This window comes from Sminthopsis crassicaudata, chromosome 2 (genome assembly GCF_048593235.1).
Source record: "Sminthopsis crassicaudata isolate SCR6 chromosome 2, ASM4859323v1, whole genome shotgun sequence".
NCBI lineage: Eukaryota > Metazoa > Chordata > Mammalia > Dasyuromorphia > Dasyuridae > Sminthopsis > Sminthopsis crassicaudata.
The window spans coordinates 511,694,579-511,712,892 of record NC_133618.1 but is presented as its reverse complement, the minus strand read 5'-3'; the positions used below and the strand labels follow the sequence as shown (position 1 = coordinate 511,712,892).

The window sequence follows — 18,314 nt, the reverse complement described above, 5'->3', positions numbered from 1 at the left end:
TATAAATTAGGACTGGAAACCTTGACCATTAGCTTTCTATAGAGCCATAAATTTCAGATAGATTATTTATATATAGATTAGCATATCTCATGTTCCAGACTTCCTGTCTCTAGCTTGACTACCTTCTTCACTCCCTCTTATCAAGAATTTATGGTCCTTCCATACATCCAACCTGTTAGAACCAATTTATGGTCTATTCCTGGAAATTTCCACTCACCAGTGCTCACTCCACCCCTGCCTTTGTTTCCCTGATAGCTGAAGTCTTATAAAAATCCCTGGAATTCTTCATTCAATGCTGAATCCTTTGAACCTTTGATTAATGGGATTTGTTATTGGAGGTAAAATTTCTTGGGCCTGTAGCTAATATTATTTGAGAGTTTTAAAATTCCACCTTTTGAAAGTTATTGGGACAATTCCCTGGAGTGAAACTGAGTTAAGGCTACTTTATCCTGTGTTCTGTATGTGCTGAAAAAATAGTTTGACTGTTTATATTATGTTGTAGTTATGTTCTGGCTTTTTCCCCCTGTGACTGATTTCTATGATCATAGCAAATGGTCGATAGAAACCATTAATCCATTTCAATTATGTCATACCTTACTGTTTCCAATCTGACTATATGCAATCATTATATCCTAATTACTTAGGCAGATTGGCATTTAACCTGGTTATCTACCTGTTACTGGATATTTAAGTCTGTAGATATTCAGGTTTTTAAAGGTTTCTAAATAATGAGAGGACAATCGGCACAGCTTTCTGTGAGACCTGACTGCCATTGCAACTATAGCTGACAACCATCTGTACTGTGACACAAACTTATTTCCTTGCATGGGATGCTGCTGGCCACTCAATACTGGCCTCTCCACATTTTGTAGCAATCCTTGTGAATCAATCTTTCTGACCTTTTTATTTAACCTTTATTTTTTAGATTTGGTTTTTGTTTTAGATTTTGGTCAAATTACAGCTGTATTGACTTGCTTCTGAGACCTGGATCAGCCCACTGAATGCTTTCAGCACACCACACCACATCCCTCCCTGGAACCAGTGCTCACTCCACCCCTGCCTTTGTTTCCTTGATAGCTGGAGTCTTATAAAAATCCGTGGAATTCTTCATTCAGTATTTAGATATAGGTAAACATATCTCTTGTTCCAAACTTCCTATCTCTAGCTTGACTACTTTCTTTCTGGGTGTCCTCTCCTTCCTAGACATATGGCTCTCCTCAGGCTTTGTTTCCCTGATAGCTGGAATCTTATTAAAAATCCTTGGAATTCTTCATTCAATGCTGAATGCTTTAAGACTTAAGTCCGGTTCAGTCTGCTGGTGTCAACATGGAACAATTTCTCCCTTTCAAATAAAATATTAAAAACTCTCTAATCTCTATTTTGCCTCAGTTTCTCTGGCATTATAATATATTGCAATCATATAAAATATATTTCCATATCAGTCATGTTGTGAAAGAAGGAACAGGTCAAAGGGGAAAAATTATGAAAAGAAAAAAAAGTTAAAATATGCTTCAATGTATGTTCAGACTCCATCAATTCTTTCTCTGGATATGGGTAGCATTTTCTGTCAGGAATCTTTTGGAATTGTCAGCTTTATTTTTAAATTGAAACATATAGTTAACCCATACTAAATTTGAAATGTACTTTAATCTTTTTCCATACTAAAAGGTTTTTTTCAGGAGTTGGGGAGGGAATTATTTACAATCCCATTTCTTAGGGTTATTATTTTTTTTAAGTATTTTGCACACTTTAAAATATTATTTTGTGAGGTTTTTTTTACTATTACTATATCTCTGTGAAATAATTGATACAAATATTATTATATTGATTTTAAAGTTTAAAAAAAAGATTCAAATAAATTAAATTATTTGCCCACAGGCACTGTCTAGTAAGTGTCAGAGCTAGAATGAAACAAGATATTCTGATTCCAAATCCAATATACTCAGTCTCAGAGTAAGACTTCAGTCCCTGGAAATACAAAACATGTTTATGCAAGGATCCGTTGAAGGACCTGGGGATGTTTTACATGGAGAAGAGGAAATGTAAAGGTAGATTAACATTCTTCATGTATTTAAAATAGTAGGATGTGGCCATGAAAAGGGATTGGAGTAGAGGAGAGAATTATTAAACTTTCTCTTCCCAGAAGGAAGAATATGAAGCAATGAGTAAAGGTAATAGAAAGGCAGATTTAGGCTTGAAATAAGGAAAAACTTCCTTACCATTGTAAAAAATCAAACAGGCTGCCTCAGGAAGCATAGGTTTTTTTTTTTTCATTGGAGCTCCTCAAGCAGAGACTCCTCAAACAGAGAGCACAAGGTTCAATTAAAATTAAAATTGCCAAATGTGAGATTCTCTCATTTTATGAATAGTTTTAAGGTGCCTTATAAACTTTCATGGGAATGAAGAAAAAGAGAAAAGCAAAATTACCTTCTTTATTTATGGAAGGTGAGCATTAGAATTGATAATTCTGCCTAATAAAACTCTATCCCTCCCTCAAGGAAGGGATAATTCAAGTATCATCTTCTCCATGAGATCTTCCCTAAAACTCTCTACACTGGTTGGAAATTGTCTGTATCCTTTGTGGTTTTATGAGTTATGTATATTTTCATTATAATGCTTGACAATATAATAAAATGTTATAATTTTTCAGTCATTCAATTACTCTTTGACAAAATGTTGGCATTTCTGAAAGAGCTTGGTAGTTCATAGGAACAATGTGATAGAATACTTTATTTATAATTGAGACTCAGCTATCTGCAAAATCTTGTATATATGTCCAATATGTATACAGGTCCAATTTTAGTTAATATATCATTGAGAACAAAATCTTGATGGAATTAAAGTCTCAAATGATAAGATCTTATAAGATTAGCAACTACAAAGCATATAAATATGAATACAAAAAGCAAACTCTAAAATATATTCTTTGTTCAAGTCATACATGTTTACACACTTACTGCATTTGCCCATCTCTATACACATTCTCCTTCCATGCATTAGAATACCATTCAAACTTAAAAATCCAACTCAAATTCTATCCTTTCCATGGAGCTTTCCTTGATTTTCCTAGTTTTTTTTCCTATGTCCAACCTCATAATATTTCATTTCACTACTCTTGTGCATGTTTAATGTATTGGGAAGAAAGGGAGCAGCTATTTTTGTATACGGTCCATCACCTTCATGGATTGTATATCCCATGAAGACAGGAACATACATCTTGTTTAATCTTTATATCTGTCCCAATGCAAAGCACATTACTCTGCATATAGTAGGTACTTAATAATTATTGAATCAATTAACAAATATTAATTGAAGGCCTACTTACTATATGCTAGGCATTGGGCTAGGTGCTAGGGGAAGAGATCAAAGAAAAATGACACAGCTTTTTGAGAGACAGAATAATTGAATAAATGTAACCCAAAATGATGACAATAGTGAGAATACAGACTAGAGGAAAAGAGAAACAAATTAATCAATTGGTTCAAGATAACTTGTTAATCATAATGATGATAATAACAATATGTGTGCAACAGAGGCCATTCCATGAAGCTTGTGCTAAATTGCCATTCCTGATGCTACTTGACATGTTATAGTATCTCAAGCTTGAGTGAGATGGATTTGATAAATTCTGTTTCCAACCACATGTTGGTGTCTTAGTGTCAAAAAATGTGAGCCTTTGAAATGAAATGCTGAAGATTCTTTCATAAACTATTAAGTGAGAGAAGCCAATAACTCTGCAAGTCTTTAAAAACAAGATAGAGCTTTCAGATCAGTCTCTTGCTTTAACTCTCTCTTGTGGCAAGTAAAGCCTGCTTTTTCTAGATTGTCCAAAAGGAATTTGGGAGGGGAAAAGAGAAGTGGGGAATGAATAGATTATACTATTCCCCTCACCTCACCACTTCTCCAAAGTAAATCATGGAGTCATCTAGGAAAGTATGCACCTAGACAACTGGATGCTTTTTCTATTTTGTATTTCCTTTTCTGAGTAGAAAATACGTATTATTTTCCAGATTCATACATCCATCTTAAAGATGACCTTGTGAATCCACTGAATGGAGCTGACTGGTTGCTATAGGATTTTCTTCATCAAAGAGGATTGGGGCCAACATGAAATTGTTTGAATAGTCAAAAAAAATGTAAATTGCTTTATATTCTGGTGAGATTTGAGTGCTAGCCTCCCATAAAAGTTTAATAGTGTTGTAAGTATAAATGGTTACTGAATCTGTTTTAAAATTGTCCTGTAAATATGTGCCATGGGTCTTTGGGGCCCATTAGCATTACACATTGAGTTCTTTTCTACTCTGCCATTTTGGGAAGATCTAGACATGAGCCAAAATCTAAGCTTCTAATAATTAATCTCCAGGGTACCAAGGTGAAGATTTAACTAGCTGAAAAGTTTGCTAAAATGAAGCCTAGGTCCAGAATGATTCTCTCATTGGAGACCAGGGTCTCCTAGGAGTAAACTCAGCTTGTATTACATACATGAGTCCAGAGTAAAGGATCACCTTAGAGAGAGAGAGTAAATCCCTGATCTAGCAGAGAAAACTAATCACACTTAAAATGTGAGTACAAGCTAGAATATTCTAAAGGGACTACTACATTTGCAATGAAGAAATATTTGAAAGTTTTCCTACTACAAACAGGGGTAAAGCAAGGATCTCCCCTTACTTCTCTATTATTTGACAATTTGACAAGTCATTGCTTGTCATTTCAATAAAAGTTTAAAGTTATAAACCTAAGAGTAAAAGAAAAATTATCTTTGGGTTCCTATACTAATGTCAACATTTACAAACTTTGATCTTGGACATCTCATTTCAGTTCTCTAAGTCTCAGCTTTCTCATATTTGAAATGGGCATTGTAATACTTTTATTCCCTCTCTCTCAGGGTTGTTGTAATAAAAGCACTTGTAAACAAAAAAAAAACTACAGAAATTTGAATTTTTATATACTATCTGTTATTAAAGAGTTTCTTTTTCTCCTGCCATCAACTTTCAACAAGCCTGAAAAGAAATAGAATACCCACTCTGAGTTTCCTGGTAAGATAACATCTAATTTTTCTTCCTTTAAATAAACAAGAAATTTTAAAAGAAAAAAATATTAAAGTAAGATAACATATAGAACCTCCAGTGAAGTCCTAGTTTGATGCCTCAGAAATGACTCAGGGTTCTCAAAGGTCATCAGTGAAGTATACAGTGTTGGCAAGTTGAAAAAATTTTAAATATAAACCAGCTAAGTAAGTAAAGTCCTGGATAACTCATCACTGGAAGGCTTAGTCACCAAGTGGTGATGGGTTTGGGAATGTTTTTTTTTCTCTTTTGGCTAAAACAATTAATGTATGCCATGTACTAAAGACACCCATGGGTTGTGTTAGAAGGTAGAATATTATAATGCAATAAGTATGGGACTTGGGAGTTAATATGGACTTATGTTCAAATCTTAACTCTTCCACTTTCTGGCTATGTGATCATAACCATATATCTTAACCTGAGTCTGTTTCCTTATCTGTAGAGTGAAAATAATAATATTTATAATGCCTATAAAATATAGTGACCTATTTTCTTTCATATCAGAAATTTCTGGATGAGGAAACTCACCAAAGCATGTTGGTTCCTTTTCAATAACTTGTACCCTTAGAAAGTTGCCTGGGTCACTGAGAGGTTAAATAAGTCCATAATATAACTAATATCTGTCAAATCCAGGATTTAAACATAGTCATTCTAACTTCTGTATCTACTATACCATGCTGTGTTTTATATAGGACTTCAATCAAAAGGTTTTGGTAAGGATAAAATGAGTTAACATATAAAATTATATTTTATTAATAAAATTAAAATGATTAAAGACATAGTAGATTCTACAATATGATAAAAAAATATTTATGATTACCGTTTTTCTTTGTACATGAAAAGTAAATGTTCCAGTGAACCTATGATCTCATTGATGAGAGTTCTTTCTTCAATATAGTATAAATTTACCTGTTTAACACCTTAGTTTACCAAGGCCAAGGTCTCCCACTGCACAGGGTTATTTCCAATTGTTTCCATCTATACCTTGTCAAGGATCCACCCTCTCTCATTCAAATACAAATCACTTTCATGTCATTGCATTATCTCCCTGATGTCATATTTCCTCTTTGAGAATGAAGAACAAACAATAACAGAAAAAATTAGTGTTCAGAAAAAAAAAATAGGCACCACAACAATGTCTCCCATTGTAGAATATAAGATTCTTAAAGGCAGGGATTCCTTCATTTTTGCTTTTGCTTTACCAGTACTTAATACAGGTACATAGCAAGGACTTAACATTCTTGTTGATTAATTGGTATTCCCAAATATTCTAGGACCACCTCAAGTTCAAGAAAAATACACTTTTAATAAGACTGTGCAAAAAGAATATCCTGTTGATTATATATCCTTATTTGAGCCTCAGACAATATTTTTAATGTAATTTTAGTCAGCTGTAGGTACAATTCAGATTTTTTCTTATTCTCCATACCCCATGAAAAGAATATGTCTCTGCTAATCAATGTTTAGCAAAACATCAAGTCAAGTCAGCAAGTATTTATTAAACGCCTATTAATATGCCTGGCACTAAGTGTTGGAGACACAAAGAAAGACCTAGAGTCCCTGCTTTCTATGAACTTAGTCTAATGGGGGCAAGTCACTCTCACAATGGAATGGTGGAAGACTCCTATTTGTAGTCCAATTGTTTATGTGCCTAAGTAAACCAGAAGTTTGAGGGGGCACTTGGCAACCATGTTGTATTCACAACATACTCTGTTTATCTTCTCATCACAGTGGTTTTGGTCCTAGAATCATCATAGAAGTTAAAGGCAGATTTGAACCATGCTTAGAGAGTTTCACAACTGCCTATAACCAACTCCTTCAAGATTTAGGTTAACTTCAAATATTCTCTAGCCAAAGGAGGAAAATCAATCTATATGACTGTGCATTATTAAGTGATTTCAATCTCCTTAAGAAATAGGAAAATTCTGTCATGAAAAATATCTATTAAATAACAATAGGTAAATTAGATTTTCCCCTCTTCCTTTTTCAAATCAATCATATTTAAGAAAAGGATTCACCAAAATGAATGATAAACAATACCTGTTAAGCCCCTGACACTTGGTATCTTGGGTATAGGAAATAAATATTCTCCATAGCCTAATTTCTAGAAAACCTCTTTAGTTTCTTCCAATTTTCTAACCAATCAGGGAGGACAATACTCAAATCCCCAAGCTGGTATTTTGTACCTTTTAATTGGTCTTCTGGATAATGGGACAAGTGGCAGAACAAGGGAAAGAAGCGATGAATTTTCCCTAGTTTACTGTAGAGCACAGATGCTAAAAAGTAGCACCCACAAATGAACTAGTAAATCACAGTCCCAACCTCACCTATTTGATCCTTTATTTCCTGTACTGTGATCTCCCCCCTTCCCAAGCTAATTAATTGGGTCTTAACTGGTCCCATGGGATCCAAAGATAATTTTTAAATCTCTCCTAGAATACAACATAGCAGGGATTCTTCTATGAACTTGTGGTGCTGATATCTTTAAAATCTTGAAGTACCAGTCATTATCCTGCCCCATTGACCAGAACTGAACTTCGATTGGGAACTTGGTGTTTTATTAATCAGAGGGATTGAGAAGAAAAGAAAACCTTCTTGAATTCAACAACACCCATTGATCACCATACAGTAAGTTTCCAGGAGATAGGCAGATGTTGTCTACTTTTCCATAGTTCAATATCTCCCTCTGTATTTTTCCCCATTTTTGTGTACCATTCTTTCAGTCCCACAGTAAAATGTCTTTCAACCATTCTAGTTAGTTCACAGGCTACTAAAATTTTCTTAGACTAGAATAATACCAGATTATACTCCTCATATTCTTCACTGGTTCACTTGCTGTCCAGCAAGGCTGTATCACTAATCACTGTCTAGAAATACAGTAAGTGGGAGTTCTGTGGTCATTCAAATTCAGAATAAAGATATACTTTCTTCAAAATCCTGGAAAAGTACCCTCTATATACCAATTGACAAGCACCAATCATAATTTAAGAGGTATATAGCAGGCACTGTCCTAGGCACTGAGAATTCAAATACCACAAAAGAAAACTATGCACAAAGAATTTATATGCTAACATGATGAGTGTTTCATAAATGGGTAAAAATAGAATAAATGATCATTCAACATTTTGTCCTGGATAAGTCTGCTTCCTGATTGTTTCTTCTATTTTTAAAACAGAACCCCTGACTAACCCCATAAATATATTTTGGTTACTTTAATATCTAATGTGAGACTTACTGAAAGTTTTTTTAATCTTTTTCCTCATTATCACTCACATATAAATAGCACTTTACATTTTACAAAGTACTATAACCTCTTATCCCACATTATCTAGGTGTTTTTATAGCTACTTTGCAGATCTAGGAACGAGATCCAGAAAGAGTAAGTGAATTGCCTCAGCCTCTGGTTTCCTATAATGGCAGGCTACACCTTCCAACATTTCTGCTCCATTGTTAACTGAAAAAAGAGCTAATTTCTATTGATGGCATTGCCTGTGATCAAATAATTAGTAAATTCCAAATTGTCATATAACCAGGTCTTCTCATTTCAAGTCCATTGCTTTTGAGCCCTATGCTGCCTCTATCTCTCTATGCTACTTCTTGGAGTCTGACCAACCCACAGGGAGCCACAAAGCTTATAATGGTTTAATGATAACTTAAAATGATAGTTCTCCAACTTTTTGGTCTCAAGAATTTCTTAATATGCTTAGAAAAATTATTTTGTTATATCTATCAATATTTACCATATTAGAAACCAAAATGTTTTAGTGATATTATGAAAATAATTTTGACCTCATGATTCCCTGAAAGGGTTTTGAGGTCCCTCAGAGATTGTCAGACCACACTGTGAGAAATAAATGACTTGAATAACTACATTTTCTATGTAAATCCAACATGATATTATATAATCCCAGACAAGTCATTTAACCTCTATCAGCTTTGGTTTCATCATCTATAAAATAAGGATTTTAATAGCACCTATATCCCAGAGTAATTGTAAGAATAAAATGAGATACTTGTAAATCTTTTTTGTAAACCTTAAATGTTACATGTTTTATATTAAATGCTAATTAGCAATACTATTGGTTTTCTTTTGTGAATTTTATTCGCTATGACATAATATATACCATTCATGGGTAATACAAAATAAGGCAATACTGTGCTTTAAGAGATTCCATGCTAATGGAACTGGGCAGTGACTAAAGGAAGCAAAAGCATTAAAGAAGCAGAGCACTCAAACTGTCTAAATGAATCATGATGAGTTCTCAGTGCTAAAAGCTAAATATTGCTAGTAAAGTAAAGTAATGAGGTTTATCAACAATTATCAGCTCACCAAACACCCCATATCACCATGGTAGAGCCAAGATTTTTTTTTTCCATTTTATTTATTTATTTATTTTTAAAAACATGCATGGATAATTTTTCAACATTAACCCCTTCAAAACCTTGTATTCCAATTTTCCCCCATTCCCCTCATCTCCTCCCCTAGATGGCAAGTAATCCAATATATATTAAACGTTGTAAAAATACGTTAAATCCAATATATATACATATATTTTATACAATTATCTTGATGCATAAGAAAAACCAAATCAAAAGGGAAAAAATGAGAAAGAAAATAAAATGCATGCAAATAACAACAAAAAGAGTGAAAATGCTATGTTGTGATTCATACTCAGTTCCCATAGTCCTCTCTCTGGGATAGTTCTCTTCATCACAAGATCATTGGAACTGGCCTGGATCATTTCATTGTTGAAAATAGATCCATTTCCATCAGAATTGATCATCATATAATGCTGTTGTTGCCATGTACAATGATTTCCTGGTTCTGTAGAGCCAAGGTTCTCAACCCCCTTACACACACACACACACACACACACACACACACACACACACACACACACACCACTCCTCAGGCTGTATATTGCCCTTCTGTAATTTCTTTTCTCCCTTTAAAAAATAGATATTTTAACTTGAATCCTTTTTCTTAATGGAAAGAATACTTGACTATGAGTCAAAAGAGGTAAAAGTGGCTTTTGGTGGTTTCACAAATTACTTGCCTAAATCTTGAACAAATGTTTCCCTTCTCTGGACCTCAGTTTCCCTATCTCTTAAATTAAGGTGTTAGACAATAGTCCTTCTAATCTTATTTATAAATATTCTCCAAGGTTTTCCTACCTCTATAATTCACTCAATGTCTGTGATTCTACCTGTATAAAAATGTTGAGGACATGGATACTATAATTTGCCTTGCCCTTATTTCCCCCATTCCTATAAGAGTGGCTTAGGGTTCTATACTTCCTAAGGAAAGATCTGTTTATTAGCATTCGTATTATTATTAAGTGTTTGAGGGTGGTAAAAAAAAAAATTATTGCGCAGCTAGGTTGCACAGTGGATAGAATGCTGGACCTGAAATCAAGAAGTCTCAGTTTCATGAATTCAAAATTAATTTCAGACAGTTACTAGCTGCATGACTTTGGGCAAGTCACTTAACCCTATTTGCCTCAGTTTCTTCATCTGTAAAATGAGAAGGAAATGGCAAAGCACTTCAGTATCTTTTCCACAAAAACCCCAAATGAGATCATAAAGAGATGAAAATAAGTGAACTGCAATAAACAAATTTTTTGGGTTTTTTTTTCTATTTGGGAAAGCAGGGAGCAAGAAAGAGATAAGATACTATGCCTTGTCCAGCTGATAATATACACTTTTACCATGAAGAGGGATTCTTAACAGTTTTTTTAAATCTATGAAGTCTTTATCATACAAATAAAAATGGAATCCCTAACTGGTGTTGTTGAGTCAGCAATGGAGATGAAGCTAGAAGACAGAATCCACCAACTAAATGTGTTACCATTTACATTTAACTTCCTCATTCATTGCATTACCCAAGTACAATGGGTACTGGAATTTCCTGGAATTCCCAACTACACTACTACTAGGTCCCCCAAATCTCCTTATAAAGTGCCTTTATCATACCAAAAAACCTAGCTGCTTAAGTGCATAGAAGTTTATGTCAATCTTTATAATTAATTGGGGAAGTGAAATTAAATAAGGGAAATAAAAAGAGAGAAGTTTAAACAGAGCAGAATCTTACTTGATAGTGCAAGTCCTAATCAATACATGGAACCTTATCTTTAGATCAGATAGTCCAAACACTTTATTTTAAAAGTAAGGAAACTAAGGCCCAGAGAGTTGAAGTGCTTTTGTCCAAGATCACAGTACTAGCAAATAGGAGATAATCCACATTCTCTAACTCAAATTTCAATGTGCTTTCAAAACTCAATCCAAGTGCCACTTTCTACCTATAACCTTTCTTGATTCCCTTCCCCAAAACTGAAATTATATGTATATAAATTCAAACAGTTCTTGTATTTACTTATCTATATGCTTTCATCTCCCTAGAACATAAGCTTTGTGAGGACCAGAGAGATTGTTTTCATTCTTGACATTGTATCACCATATTGTAGCACAGTGCCCATCACATAATAGATGCTTTTTAAATGCTTGTCACTTTTGAATTTCCACTAGCACATAAAATTAGTAACACAGTCAGTAAGTAAAGGACTACAGGTTCTACCAAACTTAGAAAGAATAAATTCAAGAAATTTCACCTCCTGGGACTGAGGATGGGATTAGCTCTCTCCAAAAATCTTCTCAGAAGTAACTTTTTCTACAGTGTGGTTTAGTAATGGTTTCATAATTATATAAAAGTGTCTTTCTATTTCACATTAGGAGTCAGTCAACTTCCACTGTAATTGGGGAATTTCAGTTCTTAAATTTGAGAATTTTAACATATTGGGGAAAAAAAATGGAATCAGGGAGTATTGAGAAAGATGGCCAAGGACTTTCATGGAGTTTACGGAATGATCTTAATATATGCAGAGAGGAATGTCTTTTAAACTGAGTTTTGTTCTACAAGCTAAATGTGATTGGCTAATTACCATGCAATAAATATGGTAAGATTTTATATTCTTTTTTTTTTCTTTTTCTTTTTTTTTTTTTCTTTTTCTGAGGCTGGGGTTAAGTGACTTGCCCAGGGTCACACAACTAGGAAGTGTTAAGTGTCTGAGACCAGATTTGAACTTGGGTCCTCCTGAATTCAAGGCTGGTGCTCTATCCACTGCGCCACCTAGCTGCCCCCAAGATTTTATATTCTTTATGACTTTCAGACAATTGAAAATTAAGGTTGCTATAGATAATCATTTCTGAAATCCTGTCACTTCCTTTTTCATTAATAGTACACTTGATAAATACAAAGACTATCAGCAAGAAGATTGTTACAGCTGTCTTTTGGATTGCATTTGTTGAATAATATCAATTTTTTACATTTTTTCCCTTCTGTTCTCTGCTTCTCCCTAAGCTAGTTTATAAAACTCTTCTTGAATGCTTCAAAGTTATATCACTTATAGGTGATTATTTTAGTAGTTCATAAGGATTTCCTTTGCATGTAATTGAACTAGTTCATCTCTTCCCAATTTTAAATTCTAGGCTAACATTTCTACTTTTAGGTGATATGGTTAAAATGAGGTGGTTCCACAGTCATTCATAATAAAATATCATTATAGAAATGTGCCTAATTCTGTTCCATTTTTCATCTATACTGGGGCAGCTAGGTTCTATCTATGGAGTGCGGCACTTGGAGTCAAGAGTCAGGAAGGCCTCAGTTCAAATCCAGTCTCAGACACTTATATACTCTGAGCAAATGTGACTGTGAACAAATCAAATTTCTGTTTTTCTCATTTTCCTCAACTATGAAATGGAGCTAAAAATATGTATCTCCCAGTGTTTTTGTGAGGATAAATTAAGATAACATTAGTAAATCACTTAACACATAGTAGGCACTATTAAAATATTAGCTATTATTATTATTATTGAAATGATATGGCTCAGCTGAGTTATATGCCAAGATTTCTATAAATCCATTTCTGTTCTCAATGCTATTTACCATTTTATAATGCTATATTGCTTGTAATCTTCTATCATCCTTCTCCATAGCAGTTTGTATAGACATTTGTTATAAACCAATGTTGTCTTTGCCTGACTTACTACTTAGCAAGGACATTAAGTATTTGCTGCAGTTGTATCCAGTGTCTTCTTTCCAATTAAATGTTGATTTTAACCTTTGATCTAACCAATTGATGTTTTGAACTCACCTTATCAGATGATTCTGCTATATCTTCTACAATTGTAATTTGTATCAAATAAGATATAGCCAATTTTATTTTTTTTATTTGTGAGGTTGTTTGGTCTAGCATTTCTGACTATTCTAAAAGAAAATATCCATGGTATTTAAACAGGAGCCTTCTGATTAATCTATAAATATTTGTCCTTTTTCACTTGTCACATCTGAGTGATATTTTCCCATATATTTTTTGCCTTCCTCCCCTAAATCCACCTGTACTTTAAAGTCACTATCAAAATTTATTTTTATTTAATTAGAAAGGTCATATCTAGTTTGTCAAGAATTTTCTCTACTGCTCTATCCTTCACAACAGTTGTTGGTATTTAAGTTGCAACTAAGTATCACAGTGAGGGCCATCTCCAGTTGTCCTGATCTACTGGATCCGGCTGGCTCTGTAGGAAAAAGTGAGGTAAGTGACTTTGCACAGTCCTCCCTAACTCAAATCCAATTCATTTAATTATCATGGCATTACTTCCCTGAAGTCATGGTCCTCTATGAGAACAAGAGACAAACAACAAACAACAGCAACAATAAATGGCACAATGCTGGGACCTTGAAGAATCAGGAAAAGCGAAGTACAAATGGAGCTCTGACATGTACCAGCAAGTTTTGTGATCCTGGACAAATTATTTAATCTCCGTCTACTTGAGTATCCCTCTTCTATAAAATGATGATAATAAGAATACTTACCTCTCAGGATGGTTGGGAGGTTAACAAGAAAGCACTTTGAAAATCTTAAAATGTGATATAATGATGACTATCATCATTATTATAAAGTGTTACTTTGCTTATACTCACCATAAGCACAAAATTGTCCTATGGAACAATTTTTGTTACTGCTTTTAAGGACTCAGTTAAACCAAGTCCTATATTTATATCTCAAATCTCTGCCACACTTTAATTTATTCTCTTTGCAAAACTTCTATGTGTCTTCTGGTTTCATTTATCATGGAAATGGCAATTCTGATGTTCATAGTTCATCAATGGACAATGTCTTTGGACATTGTCATTTTCTTTGTCGGTATACAAAGATCTCACTCACATATAAAATATCAAAAATCAAGTCAATATTTACAGATGATCTAAACACTTTCTCCCTCCTTTTGTTATTGTTGTACCACCATCAATGTGAAAGCAAAAGGGAGGTCACAAGCACTGAGGGAATTTTTTTTACTGGTGGATATTGTCAAACAATTCATCACTTAGTGCTCAAATTACTGGTGGTGAGCACTTCCAAATTTATCCAATTGGGGCCTTGGACAATAGACTGTCATTCAGAAATATGCACAAATCCTTTGTAGCATCATAGAATTTGCCAGAACTAATGTTCTGCTTATTCTACCTTCAAGAATGCAGTCTTTCTTTTACAATATAAGATATAAGAATAGGATTTTGGGGGAGGAAAAATAACATCAACTCTCATTTGTATAGGCTTTAATGTCAGTCAATCAATAAACATTTTTTAAGCAACTAATAAATGTCACAAGCACTGAGCTAAGCACTGGATGTTTTATATAATGTTTTATTTGTCCTTTGCTTACAAAAACCTTAGGAGTCACTTACTATAGGTATTGTTATCCCTATTTTACAGATAATAAAACTGACTCCGAATGTCCAAGGTCATACGCTTAGTGAGGGTTTGAACTAGAATTTGAATCTTGATCTTTCAAATTCCAAGATCAAAGGGCTTCTTAAACTTTTTCCACTTGCAACCCCTTTTTGCCCAAGATATTTTTATATGACCCCAGGTATATGGGTATATAAAATAGGTTTGCAAATCAAACATTTACTATAGTAAATTATAATTTTGCAACCCCACATTCTATTATGAGATTCCATATGGGATTGCAACCAAGTTTAAGAAACTGAACACTATACCACATATTTTGGTCACCAGAAAGTCATAAGCCTCTTTGCAAATGAATAAATTAGCATTTTAGTTTTATCAACCAATCATTTGTGTCATAATGAACCAAAAACTAAGGGTCTCACATGTATTCTGTTCCTTCAGTGACAAAACACATATCTGTCATTTGAGGAACCAACCTTACTAAATTTAGAAAGGCATATCATCAAAAAATTGTCCATCAGGTAATGAATTGTTTTCAGCTACAGAAACTCACTGTGAATATCTCCTATGGAATGGAAGAAATATGTATTGTGCATGAATGGAATTGAGAAAGTCAAATCCTTAAAGTATTGAAATAAACTAAGGAAAAGTTCTACTCTTAAGCAAAATAATTCTAAAAATACTCCCCAAAGAATAGTGTTTTCTTATTATTATCTCTCCGCCTAAGAGAAGACACAAACTTTCCCCTTAAAGTTTCCATCTTTATATTATAGTCTCTTCCTCTAGTTCCTCCTTCCCTCCAAATAAATTATTTTACATTGCAATTTATTGCCATCTTTCTCTAACTCCTCTTCATCCTCAGTTTTATGATATGTCTTGGTCATTCTCTAGGTGAGACCATTCCAGAGGATGGAGAGAACTAACAGCACTCAATTGACAGAGTTCATCCTGACAGGGATTCCTTACCCACCCAGATTAAGGACATTCCTCTTTTTATTCTTCCTTGTTATCTACACTTTGACACAAATGGGCAATCTACTCATCTTACTCACAGTCTGTATCGACTCCCAACTCCATGCCCGCCCTATGTATATCTTCCTTGGTGTCCTGTCCATCATTGACATGGGAATCTCCTCCATCATTGTTCCACGGCTCATAATGAACTTCACTGCTGGGATTAAGCCTATCCCATTTGGTGGGTGTGTAGCTCAGCTCTATTTCTACCACTTCCTGGGTAGCACTCAATGCTTCCTTTATACTCTAATGGCCTATGATAGATACTTAGCCATATGTCGACCCCTGCATTATCCTATACTAATGACCTTGAAGATATGTTCCTTGATGGTAACTGGAGCATGGGTAGCTGGCTCTATCCATGGTGCTATCCAAGCCATACTCACATTCCGCTTACCATACTGTGGTCCTAACCAAGTGGATTATTTTTTCTGTGACATCCCTGCAGTTCTAAGGCTGGCCTGTGCTGACACAACTGTCAATGAGCTAGTAACTTTTGTGGATATTGGAGTAGTAGTTGCTAGTTGCTTCTCTCTAATCCTGCTCTCCTACATACACATTATCCGAGCCATTTTAAATATCCGCACAGCTGATGGAAGACGTCGTGCATTTTCCACCTGTGGAGCCCATGTGACTGTGGTCACAATTTACTATGTGCCCTGTGCTTTTATCTACCTGAGACCAGAAGCCAATAGCCCCCTAGATGGAGCAGCTGCTCTGTTCCCCACAGCGATCACTCCATTCCTTAATCCCCTGATCTATACTCTAAGAAACCAGGAGGTAAAGTTAGCCCTGAAGCGAATGATAGGAGATCGCAAGGGTTTGAATAAGAACTAAATGATTCTGTCCTTATTGAGAATCACTCATTTTTCAAAAATGTGAGTATTAAGTGTTAGTGAATTTATTGAAAACAAGCATATCAATACAGAATCGGAGACTTAGAAGACACTAGTTTCTGCTTAAAAGGAATGAAATAAACATTTTCAGTTTTAAGCAAAATTGCATCTCCTATTAAGTTCTCATATTGTTCAAAAAGGGGCATTAAAATACAGTGTTTGGTCAATGTACTTAATTGCCAGTTTAACAACCATGCAATAATTGCTTTTTCAATGTGATGAAGTAGTATAAATTGTTCATTTAATAAGCTTGTTGTATTTTTTGGTTTAAATGTTGTTCAAAATGCAATGATTTAGAGGTGGGGAAAGTTTTTTGAGAAGTCATTTATAAAGAACTCTCTTGTTAATGCAGTCTTACTAAGCCAGAGGACCAGCTATAAAGTCTGCAATATATAAATATAGCTCTTGCTTTTAAATTTAGCAGAGAATTAGAAGCTGAAAATTTCTGTTTAGGAGAATTTTTCTTTAAAATACTTGGTTCTATTATATCATGCAATCAATCCTTGTCTATATTCTCCCATAAACCCCCATAGACAATCCTCCTAATATACTTGAAACTTTCCTCTAGATATTTTAATATTTTGTAGACAAATTTAACATTTTGTGGGTACCAGCTTATCCATCAATTATCTTTCACTATTGTTACATGATCAGTTCACTTATATGGTGATATTTTGGCTCCACTTCTTTCTATATATTATCGTTAGCAATATGTTGGGAATCTAATTATATTCTTCTGATAAGGAAAAAATAACCATGGTGGAGCATGATCTCAGTATGAATATGTCCCTATGTGATTGTAGTCTTTTTTTTTTTTTTTTTTTTTTGGCTTTTGCCTAATGTAGGAAAAGGAACAAAAGGTGAACTGAAGGGGTTTTGACAGAAACTGAAACAACCACATACCCCTGAAAAACTTTTTTTTAATTATTCTAAATTGGGAAGAATCAAATTAGTTTTCATGGTAATGCTAATCAAAAGTTCTGAATGGTTTTAAAGATCAGAGAAAGTTTAGTGAGAAAGGTAGTGAAATGTATATTGATATTTGATATCTTTTTCTTCTGTGTCTACTCCCTGAAATTATCAATTTTCTTGTTCAGTGTTTAAATGTCTTTATTTTCACAAAGATATTTTTTAAATAAAACCATCTGAATAAGCACATAGTACAAAATACTCAGGTTTAGAATCAATTTGAATTCTGGAACTACCACGTGTTGTCTGTGTAAACTTGGGCAAATCACTTTATCTCTTTGTGCCCCAGATTTCTCCTTGGGAAAATTTGAAAATATTAGTTTATATTGACCTCGAAGATTCACTAAATTCTATGATTCAGTTATCTTCACAGATGAGTCACAGAAACGCCATAAATATACTATTTAGACTATTTAACCATAAGCTATATACTACTGCCACCTGGTGGCAGCTTTAATCTCTCTTTAGGCAGAGAACAATGTCACATTGTAAGTAATCAATGAATATTTGTTGAATTGATCAAGATATCTAAGAGTAAAGAACATTCTGAGTGTTCTATATATAAACCTAAACATATAATACAATAATAAAAGTTTTCTTTCCATCCTTATGCTTGTTTC

General features: G+C 34.0%; 1 protein-coding gene across 1 annotated transcript; it reads left to right on the top strand.

The window, feature by feature from the left end:
• The first annotated feature begins 15,724 nt into the window (after positions 1-15,724).
• On the top strand, positions 15,725-16,666 carry OR10G3 (olfactory receptor family 10 subfamily G member 3). Its single transcript, XM_074284852.1, has one exon. The coding sequence runs from the start codon at positions 15,725-15,727 to the stop codon at positions 16,664-16,666; it is 942 nt and encodes a 313-aa protein (XP_074140953.1).
• Positions 16,667-18,314: the final 1,648 nt, after the last annotated feature.